The sequence below is a fragment of the Lissotriton helveticus genome, chromosome 3_2 (genome assembly GCF_964261635.1).
Source record: "Lissotriton helveticus chromosome 3_2, aLisHel1.1, whole genome shotgun sequence".
NCBI classification, from domain to species: Eukaryota; Metazoa; Chordata; class Amphibia; order Caudata; family Salamandridae; genus Lissotriton; species Lissotriton helveticus.
The window spans coordinates 454,579,345-454,599,808 of NC_136062.1; the positions used below are offsets into that span (position 1 = coordinate 454,579,345).

Genomic DNA, 20,464 nt, shown 5'->3' on the forward strand with positions numbered 1-20,464 from the left:
CAGGAATATACCATGTGTGGAAACTGTGTGCAGACCAGGATTGTACCATGTGTGGAAACTGTGTGCAGACCAGGACTGTATGTGTGGAAACTGTGTGCAGACCAGGACTGTCCCATGTGTGGAATCTGTGTGCAGACCAGGAGTGTACCATCTGTGGAAACTGTGCGAAGACCAGGACTGTACCATGTGTGGAAACTGTGCGCAGACCAGGACTGAACTATGTGTGGAAACTGTGTGCAGACCAGGACTGTACCATGTGTGGAAACTGTGCGCAGACCAGGACTGTACCATGTGTGGAAACTGTGTGCAGACCAGGACTGTACCATGTGTGGAAACTGTGTGCAGGCCAGGGCTGTACCATCTGTGGAAACTGTGCAGACCAGGACTGTATGTGTGGAAACTGTGTGCAGACCAGGACTGTATGTGTGGAAACTGTGAGCAGACCAGGACTGTACCATGTGTGGAAACTGTGTGTAAACCAGGACTGTACCATGTGTGGAAACTGTGTGCAGGCCAGGACTGTACCATGTGTGGAAACTGTGTGCAGACCAGGACTGTATGTGTGGAAACTGTGTGCAGACCAGGACTGTCCCATGTGTGGAATCTGTGTGCAGACCAGGAGTGTACCAATCTGTGGAAACTGTGCGAAGACCAGGACTGTACCATGTGTGGAAACTGTGCGCAGACCAGGACTGAACTATGTGTGGAAACTGTGTGCAGACCAGGACTGTACCATGTGTGGAAACTGTGCGCAGACCAGGACTGTACCATGTGTGGAAACTGTGCGCAGACCAGGACTGAACTATGTGTGGAAACTGTGTGCAGGCCAGGCCTGTACCATCTGTGGAAACTGTGCAGACCAGGACTGTATGTGTGGAAACTGTGCGCAGACCAGGACTGTACCATGTGTGGAAACTGTGTGCAGACCAGGACTGTACCATGTGTGGAAACTGTGCGCAGACCAGGACTGTACCATGTGTGGAAACTGTGTGCAGGCCAGGCCTGTACCATCTGTGGAAACTGTGCAGACCAGGACTGTATGTGTGGAAACTGTGTGCAGACCAGGACTGTATGTGTGGAAACTGTGTGCAGACCAGGACTGTACTATGTGTGGAAACTGTGTGCAGACCAGGACTGAACCATGTGTGGAAACTGTGCGAAGACCAGGAATATACCATGTGTGGAAACTGTGTGCAGACCAGGATTGTACCATGTGTGGAAACTGTGTGCAGACCAGGATTGTACCATGTGTGGAAACTGTGTGCAGACCAGAACTGTACTATGTGTGGAAACTGTGTGCAGACCAGGACTGAACCATGTGAGGAAACTGTGTGCAGACCAGGATTGTACCATGTGTGGAATTTGGAAACTGTTTTCAGACCAGGATTGTACCATGTGTGGAAACTGTGTGCAGACCAGGGCTGTACCATGTGTGGAAACTGTGTGCAGACCAGGACTGTACCATGTTTGGAAACTCTGTGCAGACCAGGACTGTACCATGTGTGGAAGCTGGGTACAGACGAGGACTGCACCATTCTCCTTTAGAGCCAAACTGCTTGGAACAGGGGGCTGCTCTCCTCCCTCTAATATGGAACTAAATGTGTCCGGCCTATGGGTTCAAGCGGGATGTGTGTGTGGCAGGACAGGGAGTGTGCAGAGAGGGTCTTTGTAGAGGGCGGGAGAGGGGGTGTAGAGGGGTTTGGGAAAGTGGGTGTGCATAGGTGCGGAGAGGGCTCGAGAGGGTGTGCAGAGAGGGTGTGTGGTGAGAGCGGGAGTGAGTTTGTGGACAGCAAACCTGCCATTCTTCAATAAAATCTCAATGTGTGAGATAAAGGGATGGGGGGCAGAGCCTGGGCTGAGGACGCATCTTGAGCTCATTGCCTCCACAGCCATGAAAGTGCTTCAAAGGGCGCTTGGCCCTTGAGAGGGGGCCTGGGCTTTGTACAGGCCACTGTCTGTGAGCCACTGTAACGGCCCCTCCAACAAGCACTGGCAAACCAATACGTCTGGTGTCGTCTGCCAGTCTTGACAGACAAATGGAAAAAGTGTGGCTGAAACTCTCTATAAGTAACTATGTTAAGCATATAATTTTAGTAAAATCAAAAGATCTCTGCTAACACACGCCTAAAAAAAGCCAATAGTTCTGCCATTGGATGACAGTCTCTTGCCTTGGAGAAAGAAGGAGAGAGGGCGAAAAGGAAAAAGAATAAAAAGAATAAAAAGAAAGAAATAAAGAAAGAAAAAGTCGAGTAGGAATCAAAGAAAAAGCAAAGAAGGAATGAAAGTAAAAAGTAAAGAAGGAATGAATGAAGGAATGAAAGGAAAGAAAGAATGAAAGAAAACAAGCAAACAGAAGGAATGAAAAAACATAGTAAGAAAGAAGTAAAGAAAAGAAGAAAGAATGAAATAAAGATGGAAAGAAAAAACAAAGAGGGGAATAAAACGTTTTACAAGTGTTGTAAATTAGACACAACAAAAGGCTGGTTCTCTTCCTGGACAAAGTTTATTAAAGAACCGTTAGTTAAATTGAGTTCAGAATAAATGTGTGTTGAAGAAGTGTGTGTTGAAGGACTGTCCACTCACAAATTTACTAGCATAATATTGAAACTTTCGATAACTTAATGCAGAACTGTTTCAAATGGATGCAATCTTTTATGCTGTGGAATACCTGAAGTCAAAAAGTAAACAAAAGACAGTCCAGTAAACTAAAGGCACTCCAATAGGAATTTACAAAAGCATTAGCAGGAAACAGAAACTTATAAAACACGGAGGACCAGATGTAGGAAGTGTAATTCCGGTCGGTAACGGCCGAAATTACCGAATTTCCTCCGTTACTGACCGGAGTTAGGCTTTTCATATGTAGGTGGCTTCATTTCAGATTCGGTAATTTACCGAATCGGTATTTAAGAATTCGGTAAATTACTGATTCTTGAAAATACCGAATCGGTAAATTACCGAATCTGAAATGTAGGGAGCACTCAAATGAGTGCTTTTCCCATTTTAGGATTCGTTATTTACCACCAACTAGAAGTTGGTGGTAAATAATGAAAACCTTAGAAAAAGCATTTTTTTTGCTTTTCCAACAGAGCCATGTTGCAGACATACATGCCCTTAGGGCATGTATGTCTGCAACATGTGCACCCATACACATTTGAGGGGTGCAACAGGGTGTCAAAGTGACACCCTGCCACCCTTCAATGTTTCCCCTATTTACCGAATTGGTATTTACCGAATCGGTAATTGACATTCATTCCTATGGGCCTCCAGGCCCATAGAAATTAATGGCAATTACCGAATCAGTAAATACCGATTTGGTAATTACCGGAACTTACAGATTCGGTAATTTTTTAAAGAAAAATTACCTACATCCCATTTGCCTGTTCTTAAATACCGAATCGGTATGATTCGGTATTTAAGAATCGGTAATCTGGGATTACCTACATCGGGCTCGGAATGAGGTCTGTACTCACATCTGGTATATCGTCCTGCTGTCACATAAAACTCTAAACACAAAGGAAGCATCAAAGTAATGCCTGTCTCATTCCTCAGCACTCAAACTCCTCTTTTCCGCAGTCAGACTCCATCCGTACTCACAGATATGCTTCAACGCGGATAGGTTTGTTCCTCATTCAGATCTGATTGGAGCTCACAAAAGGGAAGGTTGGGCATTGAACACTGTCGCGTTGCTCTAATTCTCAGGCCAATGGCAGTGATTGGCTGAATAAATATTTTAGGACAAGAGATGTATATAGTGGGGAGTTCAATGCTCTGTAATTGTAAATAACCAAGGGGCATATTGTCAAGCAGGGTGTTAAAAACGATCGCAGTTTTAGAGGCAGAAAACTGCCACTAAAGCAGTGATAATGGGCTTGATAATATGGCCTTGTGAATTCCAATAGGAACCCATGTTCTGGTGTGAACCTGGGCTTCTATTGGAACTCTCCAGGGCTTATTATCAAGCTCATTATCGCTGCTTTAGCTGCAGTTTTCTGCCGGTAAAACTGCGAAAATTTGAACGCCCTGCTCGATAATATGCCCCCAAGTGTCAAACTTCTGGGTTCTTTGTCTTGAGGTACCAAGTAAAGACTAGGTTAGCAAATGCACCATCACTGTCTGATCTGGACTTATTCCTTTATATGTCGTCCTAGGGGAGGAGCCAATAAAAGAATTAATATAAATACGGTTAGATATGGGGCAGCAAGCAGAGCTGCTCTTTGAGATGCCGCGGAGATACCAATGAAACATCAGTTTAGAGCCCATAGCTAATTTGGCTGTGCAGTGTCATGCTGGCTGAAGTTTACTAGACATTGTTTGGCATTGCCTGTGGGATTTTGTGTTTCTGTGACAGCCAGAGGGGGGACTGCTAAGCACTGGATGTTGTCAAGCAGGTGGGCCTCTGTTTATTTGAACGCGGCACCGGCCACGTGCCAGTGATGCAATTGGCACTCTGCCTCTGTGTTCTGTGCAGCTTGCTCTGTTCTAGTGCACGTTGTGTCTTGCAAGACATAAGGTGCACAGCTCAATGTGCTTCCATTGTACGCGGTCACAATGGATTGCACAGGTGATGTTGCCAAGCGTCTAGCCTTGTTTCAGCATCATATGTTTCAGGCTTCTTTTTGACGTGGACGAGCAAGAATGAAAGTTGAATTGCTTAACCCTGTATCACGAACACGTTCTGCAGAGGCACCCATGCTCAGAATGAATCCAGGCGCTTTTTGTCACACTGGGCTGTCTGCAGCACGTGCTAGCACATACTGATTAATGGCCACCTTTACATGGGTTAGAGCTGTATTATCTTTAGCAAAACCAAAGGGGATGATGGACGGAGTGTTGGTTATTGCAAGCATTCACCCCCAGGCAACCGATCTGGGTTTAATCCATTATCATTCTTTAGCTCACTCCGCCACCCCAGTTCAAACATGGCTATATGAAAATCAGTCTGACCCTGTGCCTCATGGGGACAGTCCAGCTCATACACTATCCTATAGATTGTCTGAGCTAATGTATGCACTGAAGCAGCAACATACCGGGAAGAGTGAGCAAAAGGCCTATGAGGTGTGCCGGGTTCTCAAATTGGCTGCGGAAGTAGCTTTGGGGGGACCAGGAACCTTGTGGATGACCACAAGGGCACATTAAGTGGCATGTCATGGCCCAAGAGTGTCATAGCGGGAGAAACCATCACAAACAAGTGCTTTGAGGTACACACTGCGCTTCTATGTCTTTTGCATAGCAGGGTCTCAAAGCAGACAAAGTAACAAAATCAGGTTTTTTCAGGTTTCTACTGAAATGCCAACATTCCCTGAGGTGTTATATCAGTTATGGTTGGTTTGAAGTGGAAACAGGAAACCATAAATACAAAACATCTTGAGACAGATTAAAACTCCGGACCATTATTCCAATTCAAGATCTGCAGAAGACGTTATGTTTGTACGAACAAGGCCATGACCGATGAATGGATTGGGTTTAAAGAACATACAACAGACCATTCCAGAAAACACCTATGATCTCAACACTGATCATCACCCCAAAGACCGAGTTGCCTCATCGTCAAAACACCCACGCTGACACACCACCCCCGCAGATGTACAAGTGTGTTGGGTCGCATCGGTATTCGCACCCCTTTGCCTGTATGTAGATTTCTACATAAGACCTTTGAGAGAATTAATTTCCTCATTTGTCCATGACAGAATTGACTTCATTGATGGCATAGAGGGTTTGACCTTTGACATGGAACTTAGCATTGGACTTAGAACCATTATATACCAGGACCTCCCAACAATCAGCAACAAATGCACTACAAAGAGTCCTGGGACTGCACGCAGGAATGTCCCAGCGAGTTCATTGTTAACTAAACAACTGCTGTTTGTTAAGGTGAGAGTGGCAGCTGCAGAGGAAAGGTCTGGCAATGGGAACCTCCAGTGTAGCTAACCTTTAAGAAGCTGATTTTGAGAATACTCATATTCTTACATTGGAAATAGTATTTCGACAAGAGAGACCCAAAGGTCACCGGAAACCTGCTGTAATAACTATAACAAAAAACACACTGGTCCTTAGTAACAATACTTCTGAGTCAAAGAACAAAATGGTGAATAACATTTATTCAAAGGAGTTTATGAAAAAAATATTTAAGACTCATAGTGGCGCAGTGAATATTGGTTCAAACTTTTTTTTCTTAGTGCTCGGTTTGAGGTGATACGCTTTCAGAGGAGACACAACAATGGTGGCTCCTCTGAAGGCATTGAAAGTATGGTGAGCTGCCGCCACTTTTCAGCCAGCTACTGAGGAAAGAGTTTTGTTTTTTTCTGAAACAAACTACCAATGTTTGTTTTTGAATAACAAAAATAAATAAACATGACACTCTGCAAGATTTGTCAATGGTGTGGTGGGTAATTGTCTTACTTTCGACTTTGTGACCTCTAGGGTTTTTCCTGGCAGTCCAGAATTGAAAAAAATGAAAGTACATCAGACTGTCACTCTAAATAGGACTGATGGTCTGATGCACCTACACCAACGTTCACAACTCTGTGGTACTTTTGGTGTAGGATTTCTGAAGGCAGAAACATGACGGTCTGCCTGACTCAACGGAGTGAGTGGACCGTCCGTTTTGTGAACTTGGTACGTTAATGGCAGTGGACCCTGAACGCCAAATTTAAAATCAGGCCCTTAGATACAACAGTAAAATCAGATGAGACTTTTGCAAAGATACCAATATTATTTCAACTAAGTTAAATGCAGAGGTTATCTCAGGGTCAAACGTGCAATGTGTAGAGGTTGATGCAGTCTACACGATTTTTACTTGCAACCAAAAATACACAATATTTACTTGAAGTGTTTGATGTGTGTTAGTATGTTTTAGGCGGCTTGCAACGGTTTCAAGAAAATGGTCATTTTTTGGAAGACTTCACTGCTGAACATCCATTGTTCTCTTTCAAATGTAATAATAGTGTCAGCGAACACATAGCTTGGCCCTACTATGAACCTAAAATCACACACAGAATTACTGCCAGTGGAGTCTGATACCTATTGTAGGACATTTCAAATGTGGCTGTTGATTTACATGTATATTTACTAAAGGTTCTAAGACCCTTGAATTCAAAGAATTTCATACTCTCAATCCATTCTCTAACTCCAATATTCAATAACGTGATTTACTCAATACAGTGCCCATGCCCCCACCTTTATGTTGGTGAACCACCACAGATGGTTAAAAAAAGGGTACAGGTAGGACATGCTGTAAAGTAGTCACTGTGTAACACACTATCACACGGGGGATGTCCTACTATGGCCAGTGACTGAGGTCCTCAAACCAGATCGTTGACACAATTGGCATCCTTCGAGAATGCTGCTGGAGTGATCGTCTAGAAACCACCAAGGATGGACGCAAAAGGCTGACTGAATTACGCAGTATTGTCTACTGGTACTGTCACTATGCATTACATATGACACCAAATGCGGCATGCAGGGTACACTGTATAGAAAGTAACTACCACCTCAAGTTGTACAATTTATCATTGCTTCAAGTTGTATTTGTTCTCGTCAAGTATGAATCATGCAGGTAATGCATTTGTGGACTGGTTTTTGACTATTAGATCATTTAGAATTTTCATTTTTGTCATATGTGGCACACCGACCACTATTTACTGGTCACATGAACCTTAAAATACATTACATTTCTCCCCCAATATGGCGGCTTGGTCATCAAAGTCAGCGTTCTAGCATTGTCTCGTCTTAGGATGCAGCACGTCCTTGTATCCATGAGCTACGCCCGCCTCTGCCCCTCCTGGGCGATCTCATACAAAGACTCTGCCCTACTTATGTTCCCAAACTGCTTTTTTCAACTCATTATTAGGTTAGCTAGACCGGGATAAGTGGTCTCTTCCTCGCCTTTGTATTACACTGTTTCTTTTTTTCACAGGTGTTACAATTAATATACTTGTTGTACGTGTAGTTTCTCTGCGATGAATAATTCGCTGCTTGGCAGCCTCTCACACGGGCACATTTTTGGCCAGGGAGGTCACATGACATAACATAGAAACTATAGCGCGTTTTGGAGTCACGAAATTAAGTTATCACTTTGATTTTAACTACTGAGTGCTGTATCTCGCACCCAACCTGGCTTTTTTTGCAAACAATATCGGAGATCATTATTGGATCAAAAAGAGATGCTTTTATAAATAAAACAATTTCAGGTCTTATTTAAAAAGAACAAAATGTTTCTGCCTGTCTTCTGTGGAAGGTGGAATGGAAGAGAATAAATTGTTTCTGTCTGTCTTCTGAAGAAAGTGGTAATTATTCCCTCATCCCACCGAAACACGTCGATGAGCAATTGTGTTACAATCTGCCTACACTGGACATTTATTTACGATCGATGAATTTTGCTAATGCTCAGTGATATATATGATAGAGGCACAAGGGCCTAAAGAGAGATGGATTTGTTTTAGGATTAAGTTTATCTTTCTTTAAATATTTCTGTGAATTAATTTAGATTATGTAACATGTGGTTTTCATGTAAATAAAATTAATATTTTTCCAGCCTTTAGGTATTTTTATTAGTTTCCCTTTGCTAATATCAAAGTGGCTTTTGTGTGATTTGTTGAATGTGTGAGACGGCTTGGGATTGTTTTCAAAAGGCTACTATGGGGAAATGTCTGTAGTGATTGGTATCCTTTATGGGTTATTATTATTTACTCATGTGAAATTTTGAACACTCTTCGACAAAAGTCAGTTTTCCTCACATTCTCTTTTAATGTTGTCCATTGATGCAGGTACAATACCACTGGGCTCCTGACAGATGTCAGTAGTGCTCTTGATGATGCATACGTATTTTAGACTAAGATCCAAAATTATTTTTCCTCTCATTATTGAACAATTTTGAATAATTTAGGATAATGACCAACAGATTTTCTGTGCATACAAACTGACAGATGGTTTCACTTGTGCCCTGGTGAATCCTTGGTCTAATGCCACTACAGGCCGAAACGTCGACATCTAACAGAGGAATTAGATACAATGATATTTATACATGGTACTGAACTCATAGTGAATGTTCCCTGACCTATAAATACATTTTTCCCCCTATAATTTTCCTGTTGCACTTTATATAAAGCACTCACACACTAATCACCTTGCTGTCAGCACCATTACAGCTGTAGTCAACCAATATTAATCCATATGTTGAATCTGAGAATATATTTGGACAGTTCCAATTGATTTGGGAGTTTTGGTCTGTTTGGCAATATACCAATCACATGATGTTACCAAACAAATCTGATATTTTTGTTATTGATAGTACGGGTACTATGGATTCACTAGGTATTTTTTTTTAAATAGTGACATCTGTACCTAAACGAGTCCCTACGAACTGTCGTTCTTTTTTTCCCTCAGACACCGCCGCAGCTCGGCTCTCAATAAGATCCAGCCACAACACTGCTGCTTCTGATAATACTGGCACTTACTCAAGACATTGAGCTATGATCTTGGCCTATGACGTCACAGCTCTGCTCTTGATTAGACCCGGTCACGTAGAGCTCGGCTCCTGGAAACATTCAGTCTCAGTGACCGCTCTGCTCCTGGCATACAGACACTCACGCAGACACTCACACAGACACTCGCACAGAGACTCACTCAATGCACTGAGCTTTGGTCCTGTCCTATGACGTCACAGCTCTGCTCTTGATCAGACCCGGTCACGTAGAGCTCGGCTCCTGGAAACCTTCAGTCTCAGTGACCGCTCTGCTCCTGGCATACAGACACTCACGCAGACACTCATACAGACACTCACTCAATGCACTGAGCTTTGGTCCTGTCCTATGACGTCACAGCTCTGCTCTTGGTTAGACCCGGTCACGTAGAGCTCGGCTCCTGGAAACCTTCAGTCTCAGTGACCGCTCTGCTTCTGGCATGCAGACACTCAGGCAGACACTCATACAGACACTCGCACAGACACTCACTCAATGCACTGAGCTTTGGTCCTGGCCTATGACGTCACAGCTCTGCTCTTGATTAGACCCGGTCACGTAGAGCTCGGCTCCTGGAAATACCCAGTCTCAGTGACCGCTCTGCTCCTGGCATGCAGACACTCACACAGACACTCACTCAATGCACAGAGCTTTGGTCCTGGCCTATGACGTCACAGCTCTGCTCTTGATTAGACCCGGTCACGTAGAGCTCGGCTCCTGGAAACTTTCAGTCTCAGTGACTGCTCTGCTCCTGGCATGCAGACACTCAGGCAGACACTCATACAGACACTCGCACAGAAACTCACTCAATGCACTGAGCTTTGGTCCTGGCCTATGACGTCACAGCTCTGCTCTTGATCAGACCCTGTCACGAAGAGCTTGGCTCCTGGAAACATTCAGTCTCAGTGACCGCTCTGCTCCTGGCATGCAGACACTCAGGCAGACACTCATACAGACACTCGCACAGACACTCACTCAATGCACTGAGCTTTGGTCCTGGCCTATGACGTCACAGCTCTGCTCTTGATCAGACCCGGTCACGAAAAGCTCGGCTCCTGGAAACATTCAGTCTCAGTGACCGCTCTGCTCCTGGCATGCAGACACTCAGGCAGACACTCATACAGACACTCGCACAGACACTCGCACAGACACTCGCACAGACACTCGCACAGACACTCACTCAATGCACTGAGCTTTGGTCCTGGCCTATGACGTCACAGCTCTGCTCTGGATTAGACCCGGTCACGTAGAGCTCGGCTCCTGGAAACCTTCAGTCTCAGTGACCGCTCTGCTCCTGGCATACAGACACTCACACAGACACTCATACAGACACTCGCACAGACACTCACTCAATGCACTGAGCTTTGGTCCTGGCCTATGACGTCACAGCTCTGCTCTTGATTAGACCCGGTCACGTAGAGCTCGGCTCCTGGAAATACCCAGTCTCAGTGACCTGTCTGCTCCTGGCATGCAGACACTCAAGCAGACACTCATACAGACACTCGCACAGACACTCACTCAATGCACTGAGCTTTGGTCCTGGCCTATGACATCACAGCTCTGCTCTTGATCAGACCCGGTCACGTAAAGCTCGGCTCCTGGAAACCTTCAGTCTCAGGGACCGCTCTGCTCCTGGCATACAGACACTCACGCAGACACTCATACAGACACTCACTCAATGCACTGAGCTTTGGTCCTGCCCTATGACGTCACAGCTCTGCTCTTGATCAGACCCGGTCACGTAGAGCTCGGCTCCTGGAAACCTTCAGTCTCAGGGACCGCTCTGCTCCTGGCATACGGATACTCACGCAGACACTCATACAGACACTCGCACAGACACTAACTCAATGCACTTTGCTTTGGTCCTGTCCTATGATGTCACAGCTCTGCTCTTGATTAGACCCGGTCACGTAGAGCTCGGCTCCTGGAAACCTTCAGTCTCACTGACCGCTCTGGTCCTGGCATGCAGACACTCACACAGACACTCACTTAATGCACTGAGCTTTGGTCCTGGCCTATGACGTCACAGTTCTGCTCTTAATACGGCCCAGTCACGCAGAGCTCGGCTCCTAGAAATGCCCATTCTCAGTGACCGCTCTGCTCTTGGCATGCAGACACTCATACAGATACTCACTAAATGCACTGAGATTTGGTCCTGGCCTATGATGTCACTCAATATTAGCAGTATTAGGCGAGGAAAACATGGTGGATTCAAATAATGGAAACTGTTCCCAATGTCTCACCACTGGACTGGAGGGTCCGGGACAATAATGTGCATTGTTAAGATGAGCACAGCCATGCCCTGCTTAGAACCAGAGGAGATTGAGGGCTTGCAGCAAACCTGCCCACGACAAATCTTCAAGAACCAGCAACTGCACTACATGCCATTGTAAGGTTTAGGATTGTTCCCAGTAGTGAGCATGGCAAGAAACTTAACATGTAGGAGGAACTGCACAAGAAGGCAAGGGTGATGGTAGAAGGAAAATCTTGCTGATAATGACTCCCTAAAATGAGAAGAGTCCAACAGAGTGCTGGAAGGATGACACTGCCCACATCCCAGACAGAAGACTACAACATCTGCACTCTGTGTGTTGAGTTCAAACTCCTGAGGCATTTCCAGGGTTGGGGGCTGACTCTTAGGGCAATCAGGGTGTGCCAACAGGGCTGGTCTGACATGTCAGTATGTGGTCCGGTGTTTTCGTTGTTTGTGGTCCTGTTTTATAGCCCTTGGGCAGGTTTTTACTGTTGATTTCCATGATGTTGCCATAAACATAGCTTGCAGAAATGCATGCAGTCTCCTAAACATAGCAAAACGCCTATGCAGTGTGTCTTTACAACTTCAAAAGTGCCCCATTTGCATTCTATAATGGAGGTCACTTTTGTTTTGGTGCGCGGGCCCATTTTCTTTCCCAGTCCGACCCTGTGCATTTCTTGTCTCTGCATTTTAGGCCCATCAATAATACTCATTATCTGCTTTCTTCTCGTGCATTATCTAGATAATTACCCGCAATCAGGCTGATACACTTAATTGATGGTCTTCTCAGTCTGGTGTTTGGCTACTGCAATATATAATTATAAAACTGTCTCTGGGGACATTTCTGCACCTGTTGAGCAGCAAAGCTTGCATACAATTTCCAGGATGTGTTCTTTGACACTTGCTAGCACTAGCAGTGGGAAGGTAAGCGGTTGCTGCTCAAACCTACCAAGAGGAGGCTGGCTCTCTGTTCCAGCTATTGGGGAACATCCATTACAACGCAACCATTACAACGCAAGTCATTACAACGACTTGCGCTGGAGGGTGCTGTAGGATAGGGAATAGCTTAATTTTCTATCCAACACCTTCCCTACTATCCGCGGGGACTGGAGTTTGAATAGAAAATTAAACTATTCCACTATCCAGCGCCCCCCAAGGCAAGCCATTGTAACGACTTGCGTTGTAAAAACTGCATTGTAATAGCATGCGTGGTAAAAGCATGCGTTGTGATGTCATACAACCCCAGCTATTACCTGCTGTAATCCACTCTGGCCCCACAGGCTTTCAGATGCACTTACCTTGCAGGAAACCTCCTGAGACCCCCATGCACTTTCTATATACACAGGGTAGCCACACCTCTGTGCCAATGGGAAGTCACCAACTGCGGCACCTAATGAAGACCTGAAAATGCCCACTGACGGTGCGTCTCATTTGCAAAAGCTTCATCTTTTGAGCCGTAAGCTTCCGACTCAATGTCCTTCTAACAATGCTGGAGGCCACCCATGAAAGATCTGTATCCTGAGGCTGTGGCCAGATGTGGACATCCATTCCAAACCGGTCTTTGCAACCTTTTTTGAAGGTTCAATACATTATCTGGATGCCACCTGTGGCCTGAGGGCACGTATGGAAGATTCATCATATGAGCCCGAGGTCATCTACTGAAGGGTCCTGAGATAATCTCAAAGCTACCAATGTAATGGTCTTCATGTGGGCCTGAGACCACCTACAGAAGGTCAACCTGAAGCCTCCTATGGGTAGTTCATTACATGAGCCTGAGACCAGCTACTAAAGGTCCTCACATGAGTCTAAGGCTACAGAAGAGTGGTATCACAGGCCTGAATTCACCCATGGAATGATAAGCACATGGAGCTGTGGCCGCCCAAGGGTAGGTCATCACATGAGATTCAGACCACCTACTGAAGGCTGAGCACATGAGTCTAAAGTTACAGAAGGGTGGCCACACAGGCCTGAATTCACCCATGGAATAATATGCACACAGAGAAGTCCATCACTTCAGCCTAAGGCAGCTTATGGCAGGGTCATCATATGACCTGGTGCCCAGCTCTGAAGGGTTGGTCACCTGAGCCTAAGCTGCCTATGAAAGGTCCTTCTAATGGAGCTGGAGGTGAACCACTGAGGGTTCTTCATACAGAGCTGAATGCCTCCAACGAATGCTCATTCCAGCGCAGGTTGTGGACAGACACTAAACACCAGACTAACTTTGCTCAAGATTATCTTTACAGCAGTAAATATCTTCAGTTGAAGCTCCTTCTTATGGTGATGGTCATGAAATGCTGAAGGGAACTTTTAAAAGCTCAGAGGAAACAACTGAAGCTTGTCTTGGAATATAAGTGCTAAAGATACTTTGATGGCGCTGGGAAAAGATATAGAGGCTATATCCAATACCTTCTTCCTACAGAGCGTGAGGGTTTGTATGTAATGGTGTCATATTAATATGAGGTAACCTACTGAAACTCCTTTGTACAGAAGTGGATGCCTCAGATCGGGTAGAGGTCCTTTCTAGGGAGCATATGTTGGATCCCACCTTGTCTCGGATCGGGTTGAGGTCCTATCTAGGGAGCATATGTTGGATCCCACCTTGTCTCGGATCGGGTAGAGGTCCTATCTAGGGAGCATATGTTGGATCCCACCCCGCCTCGGATCAGGTAGAGATCCTATCTAGGGAGCATATGGTGGATCCCACCGTTTCTCAGATCAGGTATAGGTCCTATCAAGGGAGTATATGTTGGATCAAATTTCACCTCAGATTATGTAGGGGTCCTATCTAGGGAGTATACGTTGGATCCCACCCCGCCTCAGATCAGGTAGAGACAGACCATCTTATACCAACTTAGACCAAGACTGCATTCCTATAAAGACTAAGGCAAATGCTGACGGTGCCTCTTGATAAACCTCGCGAGCGGTGCCACAACTTTCCTGCCGCAGCCTGGTCAGAGCCTGAGGCTCTTTAGTGAACGCTCTTTTTCACTGAGTGTCAATTAAATAACTCTTTGTAACACAGCCACAGGCCAGCTGGAGAATATCTCTTATAGGTCTTCATCTCTGCTCCTTGAGGAGCCTACTTAGGAATCTTAGCTGGCCATATGTGCTGCTTACAGACCTGGGTATCATATCATAGAGATCTACAGAGACCTAGGTGACAGGCAGTCTCTCTAGCTTCAGTGCCATCAGGGCAGTAGGATGAGGCAAAGAGACAGACTGAGCTCTCACTACTACTTTCACAAGAAGATACAAGCTTCCACATATCACTAGCATTCAAGCAAAACAGTCTCCTTACCTTTGACCTATGAACCTCTCCATCATCGTCCTCCCCTCCGACGCCAAGAATCTTCCGGGTCTTTAACCGGCTGACCAGGTCTGTCTGGCTGTGCTTCTTCATCAGAGGCGGGGGCTGCTTTGTCGCCATGGTTGCAGGTTCGCTCACAGCTTTCTACATAGGTTGAAACTAGAACAACAAAAGGCCTCAGATTATAGTGTGGCCGTCAAGGGGCTGAAATTTAACAAAAACTTCATATAAGTGATTTATCTACTTTATTTACTAGAGCTGTGTGGTATGGAATGCATGAGGATGCTGGCCAAGTTTACCTAGTGAAGCTGTGTGGTATGGAATGCATGAGGATGCTGGCCAACTTTACCTAGTGAAGCTGTGTGGTATGGAATGCATGAGGATGCTGGCCTGTCAGGACAAGGCCAAGTTGGAAGGGAGAAAGTGCGGGGATTCATCTAGTGAGTGTTCGCTCATTTATTAAACATTTTTCAAAGTTCATTGCCTCTATCTGCCTAATATGCACTTTGGGATGCCTTTGAAGACACCGTGCGTGGTGCAATAACAGATCTGATGCGTAAAAGGTACATGTAATTGAAAGGATAAATGAATGTAACAAGAGGTGAGAAGATGAGGCAGGAGGGTAAAAGCAGACAAAGGAGAAAAACATGTAAGTGCCCCTTACAGGAAATGTAGCTCAGTGGGTGATTCATAAATGCTCAGTCCCCTCTCCAACCCACTTTAGACTCATTCAGTCTCCAAAACAGATTCAACAGTTGGCGATCCAAGGGTATCACTTGGTCATAATATTTTTGATTTTTAATGTGAAAAATATTTTTGATGGCATGGCCAAGGCACCTGCGGAGTATCACTTAACCCAAACCAACCAGCGTGAATAGCAATTACACCCCAAGCGGGACCACGATAATGTCAGTCTTTATAATCCAGTAGAATTCTGTTTTCCTAGGGTTCAAGAAGAGAGAGGGACACTGAGGTACTCAGTAGCCAAAGTACTGAGCGGCACATTGGAGCATATGGATAAATAGATCCATCCGCACACCGCCCTGTACTTCATGCAAGCCACTCTCACCCGTGGTCCATGATCCATCCCGCCACACCGGAAGCTTTGGTTAGCAAGGCTGTAGCCACAAAAGTTAATACTGCCTCCCACCTCCTCGTCTTATCAGAGGAGGATCTGAAGTCTTGACCAATGAGAGGAGGTGATGGGGACAGGAGGCTACTTGAAGGTCACACACTGGCCATGAGATACTGGGACACAGGGGGAGGTTTCACCCTTGCATGTCCTGTGGGTGTAGACTTCTCAGCTGTCGTCTACTGGCAGCAGTGGGAGGGCAGCAAACCACTCTTCCAACCTCCTCTTTCTTCTCCAGGGCTGATGTGGGCACGCCCTAAACACGCTTTTGGCAGGCTGCCTCTGGGTTTATGTTTCCAATAACAATCTTTGCCAGGGTACATTCATTTGCAACCCCCCATGGCTACAGTCATAAGCAAGCAATGCTTGTAACCATGGGTGGCTGTAAATTTGTCATGAGATTACACTACGAAGCGGAGGTTCAACATTTAACAGTCAGCGGAGGAAGCACCTACTCTAAGGCATTGGGGCACATGCATCATTCATACATTTTACATTTCTTAATTTGCGAAAAATACCGAATCGCAAATTAAGAATTGCAAAATGCTATGCATCATTTTTTTCGGTATTTACTTGTAATTCGTTAAAAATCGCAATTTTTACCGAATTGCAAATAAATACTGAATTCCTAACTGCTTTTTCGCAAATCCCATTGATTCCTATGGGCCGAAAGGCCCATAGGAGTCAATGGGAAGGCATTTACGAATTTGCAATTTGTTGATGCATTCCAAGGGTGCAGGGGGGTGTCCAAAGGACCCCCCCCCTGCACCCCTGAAATGTATTTGAAAGTGCATGTTTCAAACACACATGTCCTAAGGACATGTGTGTCTGTAACATGACAGTGTAAAAAATGCATTTTTCTGCATTTTGAAAGATTTTCGCAAATTAACACGAGGGTAGACCTTGTGTTAATTTGCACTTCCAATTTCAAAATTCGCATTTTTTTTTAAATTGATGCATTGCATTTAAGGAATCGCACAAATGCGATTCCTTAAATGCATTCGCATTTTTAAGAAATGCAAAAAAATGCGAATATTGGAAAAGTGTTTGATGCATCCCAAAAACTTATTTAGGAAGTGCAAACGGCCGAATTTACCGATTCGCACCGTTTGCACTTCCTAAATAGGTTGATGCATGTGCCCCATTATTCCTACTTCCATTGTACCATCATCCATTACCGCTCCTCTTTTCCATACACAACGCTCCCCTCTGGGCCCGCCCAAACTTATTTATTGTATGACCCTCCATGGTGCAACTGTCCCTGAATTTGTAACAATTTCTCCTGTTTTTTTTTTTTTTACTACTATTTGTTGTCGACTTTGCATTTATGTCCTCCTTCCATCCTAATGTAAAGCGCTCTAATATCCCCCTGGATCTTGTTTGCGCTATATAAAACTTTATAAATAAAAATAAAATAAATAAAGCATTTGCTTATAAGAATCACAATCATTACAACATGAGACATCACTGAGATGTTGCTACAGACATCTTCACACCATACGCCAAAGCCTTTCCTACCCTGCCCAAATGCAGGCATCATGTTTCTCAGTTACTTTGTGCAACACATTTCTGGACGACAAAATTGCTCTATGCTGAGGTGCCTAGCATGGTGGACAAATGGATTAATTAACTTCAAGTCATGGTGATGGAACAATGGAACTGCAGCATAAGATAAAATTGAAATATGTGGTTCTTTACTCACAACTAATACAATGTTTACAACCTATGTACGAGCGAGAAGTTTCACTTACATGCTTCTTACAACTTTCATTGAGGTGTAATTGACCACTTGTAAAAAATAATAATAATAATAATAAATGAGTTTCTAAAGTGCATGGTTATACTACCTAGTATGTCCCCGTGCTGCAGCTAGTTACCCATCCCTGGTCAGGTCTCGCAAGACAAACAGAACATCACGGAGGCACTATATATGGAAGAGCCATTTTTTTAATTTACCCCCAATACCTGCATAAATCCCATGACATGATGTGCGGAGGGCTACCCTCTGGAATCCTGCAGAGCCCTTGCTGATACAACCCTATGGATTTGTGCGCAGTGTTTCTGAAGGACCAATCACTGGGGTTGCTCCTTGCCTCACAGGATTAACCATGAAACATCTTGCTATCTCTTCCACAACTAAAACAGCTTTGTGTATTTTTATGGTGATGATCATTTAATGTACATCATGGCCAACAATTGTTCTAGAATCCATACACGGGGCTAAAAGGAGATTTAAGGACCTGCGTGGGCATACTCCCCACTCGTAATACCTTTTACAAAAAGAGCAAACGGGTCCAGAACAATGGTCTGATGGGCATGTGGACTGTGTTAACCATGTTTGGGAGGGGGATCCCTTTTAAGGACGGTTCCCCTCACACACCAAAGGTATCAAGCTTCATCATTTGGGTGCCTCCTGTGTCGAGAACCTAGTCTTGAGGCGGGCTACAACCCCCTTGCTGCGAGGGAGTAGCACAGGGATGTTTTGTATTGGTAAGGAGGGTGATTCTAAAACCCTATGCAAGCGTGGTGTGTTGTGAGTGAGGTGCAGTGCTAGAGTGAATGTGGTGAAAACTGGCTACAAGGTTAGCTTATGACAAGCTTTATTTAGCTACCTTCTGCCAGGATTAAAAACAAATAGCTTGTAATGTAACTGCGGACATTAGAGACAGCTGCATTAGAGTACGATCAACATGTTTCGGCCTTGGGACCTATCAGAGTGTCATGGTCTTCATTAGGATCAACAAATAGCTACTGCAATTAGTGAAATGAATGCAACAATCAATGGGTGTGAAAGTAACAAAAACAACGGTGTATAATACTGAACCAGTGGTCTTGTAGTTCAGTAGATTCACAGACGAAACCCACAAAAGTTAGAAAATTCACCCCATCTGTCCCGGGATATTTGCCAAAGGTACATACTCCAACCCAACCGCTCAACGTGAGCGTGGGGGCAGCGATCGTATGTCCAACCGACAGGGGAACAAATGCAGTGTATGTTCTAACGTTTGTGGGTTTCATCAGTGAAACTACTGAACTACAGGTCTCAGGGCCAAAACATGTTGATCATACTCTAATGCAGCTGTCTCTAATGTCGAAAGTTGCATTACTAGCTATTTGTTTTTAATCCTGTCACAAGGTAGATGAATAAAGCTTGTCATAAGCTAACCTTGTAGCCAGTTTCAACCACATTCACTCTGGCACTACACCTCACTCACAACACACCACGCTTGCATAGGGTTTTAGAATTACCCTCCTTCCAGAATTGAATGAGGAAGGAGACCTGACGAAGCAGTGTAGGCATGCTGTTCCAGAGGCAAGAGGCCCGTAGAGTGGATGCCCTGCCACAAACACATGTAAGCTTGAATTTCAGCTGCATCAAGAGGTTACCATCCCAGTGCAATAGCTATTAAACTTGTGCTGAAGTTAGACAGAGCTGACATAACAGGGGCGTAACACAGGCCCCCGCAGTGCGGGGGAGCCCCAAGCTCCAGGGGCCCCCCTTGGCACTGCACTATTGCCGGAGAGCTCCTAGATGAGCTGGAAAGGGCCCTTCTGCGTACCGGGCAGGAAAGCCTCCCCAGTTCTGAAGTCTGAAGATCTGACTGCTGAGCCACGTCCTCACGCTCTGGGGATCCAGTATGTTCTATTCTACATACATACTCTAATTTCAGTTGCATAGGCACTGGAAAAATAAAGTGATTTGCACAGAATCACAGAATGTAGAGTCGAGGCGGAGACTTGAACCCTGTTCCTTGGAGCCTAAAGCTGGCAGCTGTGATGACCATTTCTTCGTGTTGCAGCCCCATTTTTCTTATACCCTTTGCACTTGTTTATCTAAAGTGTATCCTTTGGAGAGAGCTCCCAGCATGCACTGAAGCAGGATTCTTCAGAAAAGAAGGATCTAGGGCTAGATGTAGGTAATAGCAAATTACCGAATGGTAAATACCGAATTTTACCGATTCGGTATTTACTAATCGGTAATTGCTATGTAGGAAAAAAAATCAGTAAAAATACCGATTCGGTAATTACCGATTCGGAAATTACCGAATCAGTATTTGCCATTGATTCTTATGGGCCTTGAAGCCCATAGGATTCAATAGCAAATACTGATTCGGTAATTAACGAATCGGTAAATTACCGATTTTACAAGGGGGACAGGGTGTCACTTTGACACCCTGTTTCACCCGTGTTTCTGGCTTGTGTGCCATGTGACACACATACATGCCCTTAGGGCATGTCTATGTGCCACATGCCACAGGTGTACATGCTCAGATGTGCATGTACACTGGAATTCGTTATTTACCATGTAATAG

The 20,464-nt window shown here is 44.9% G+C and overlaps 1 protein-coding gene across 2 annotated transcripts in view; it reads right to left on the reverse strand.

Moving 5' to 3' along the window:
* The window catches only part of TP53I11 (tumor protein p53 inducible protein 11), a 466,547-nt gene that overhangs the window by 138,448 nt on the left and 307,635 nt on the right, over positions 1-20,464 (reverse strand). For both annotated transcript variants that reach the window (XM_078684361.1, XM_078684362.1), the window contains exon 3: positions 15,011-15,178. In XM_078684361.1, the coding sequence (XP_078540487.1) occupies positions 15,011-15,139 (129 nt within the window). In that variant the 5' untranslated portion in view covers positions 15,140-15,178. The remainder of the gene's footprint in view (positions 1-15,010; positions 15,179-20,464) is intronic.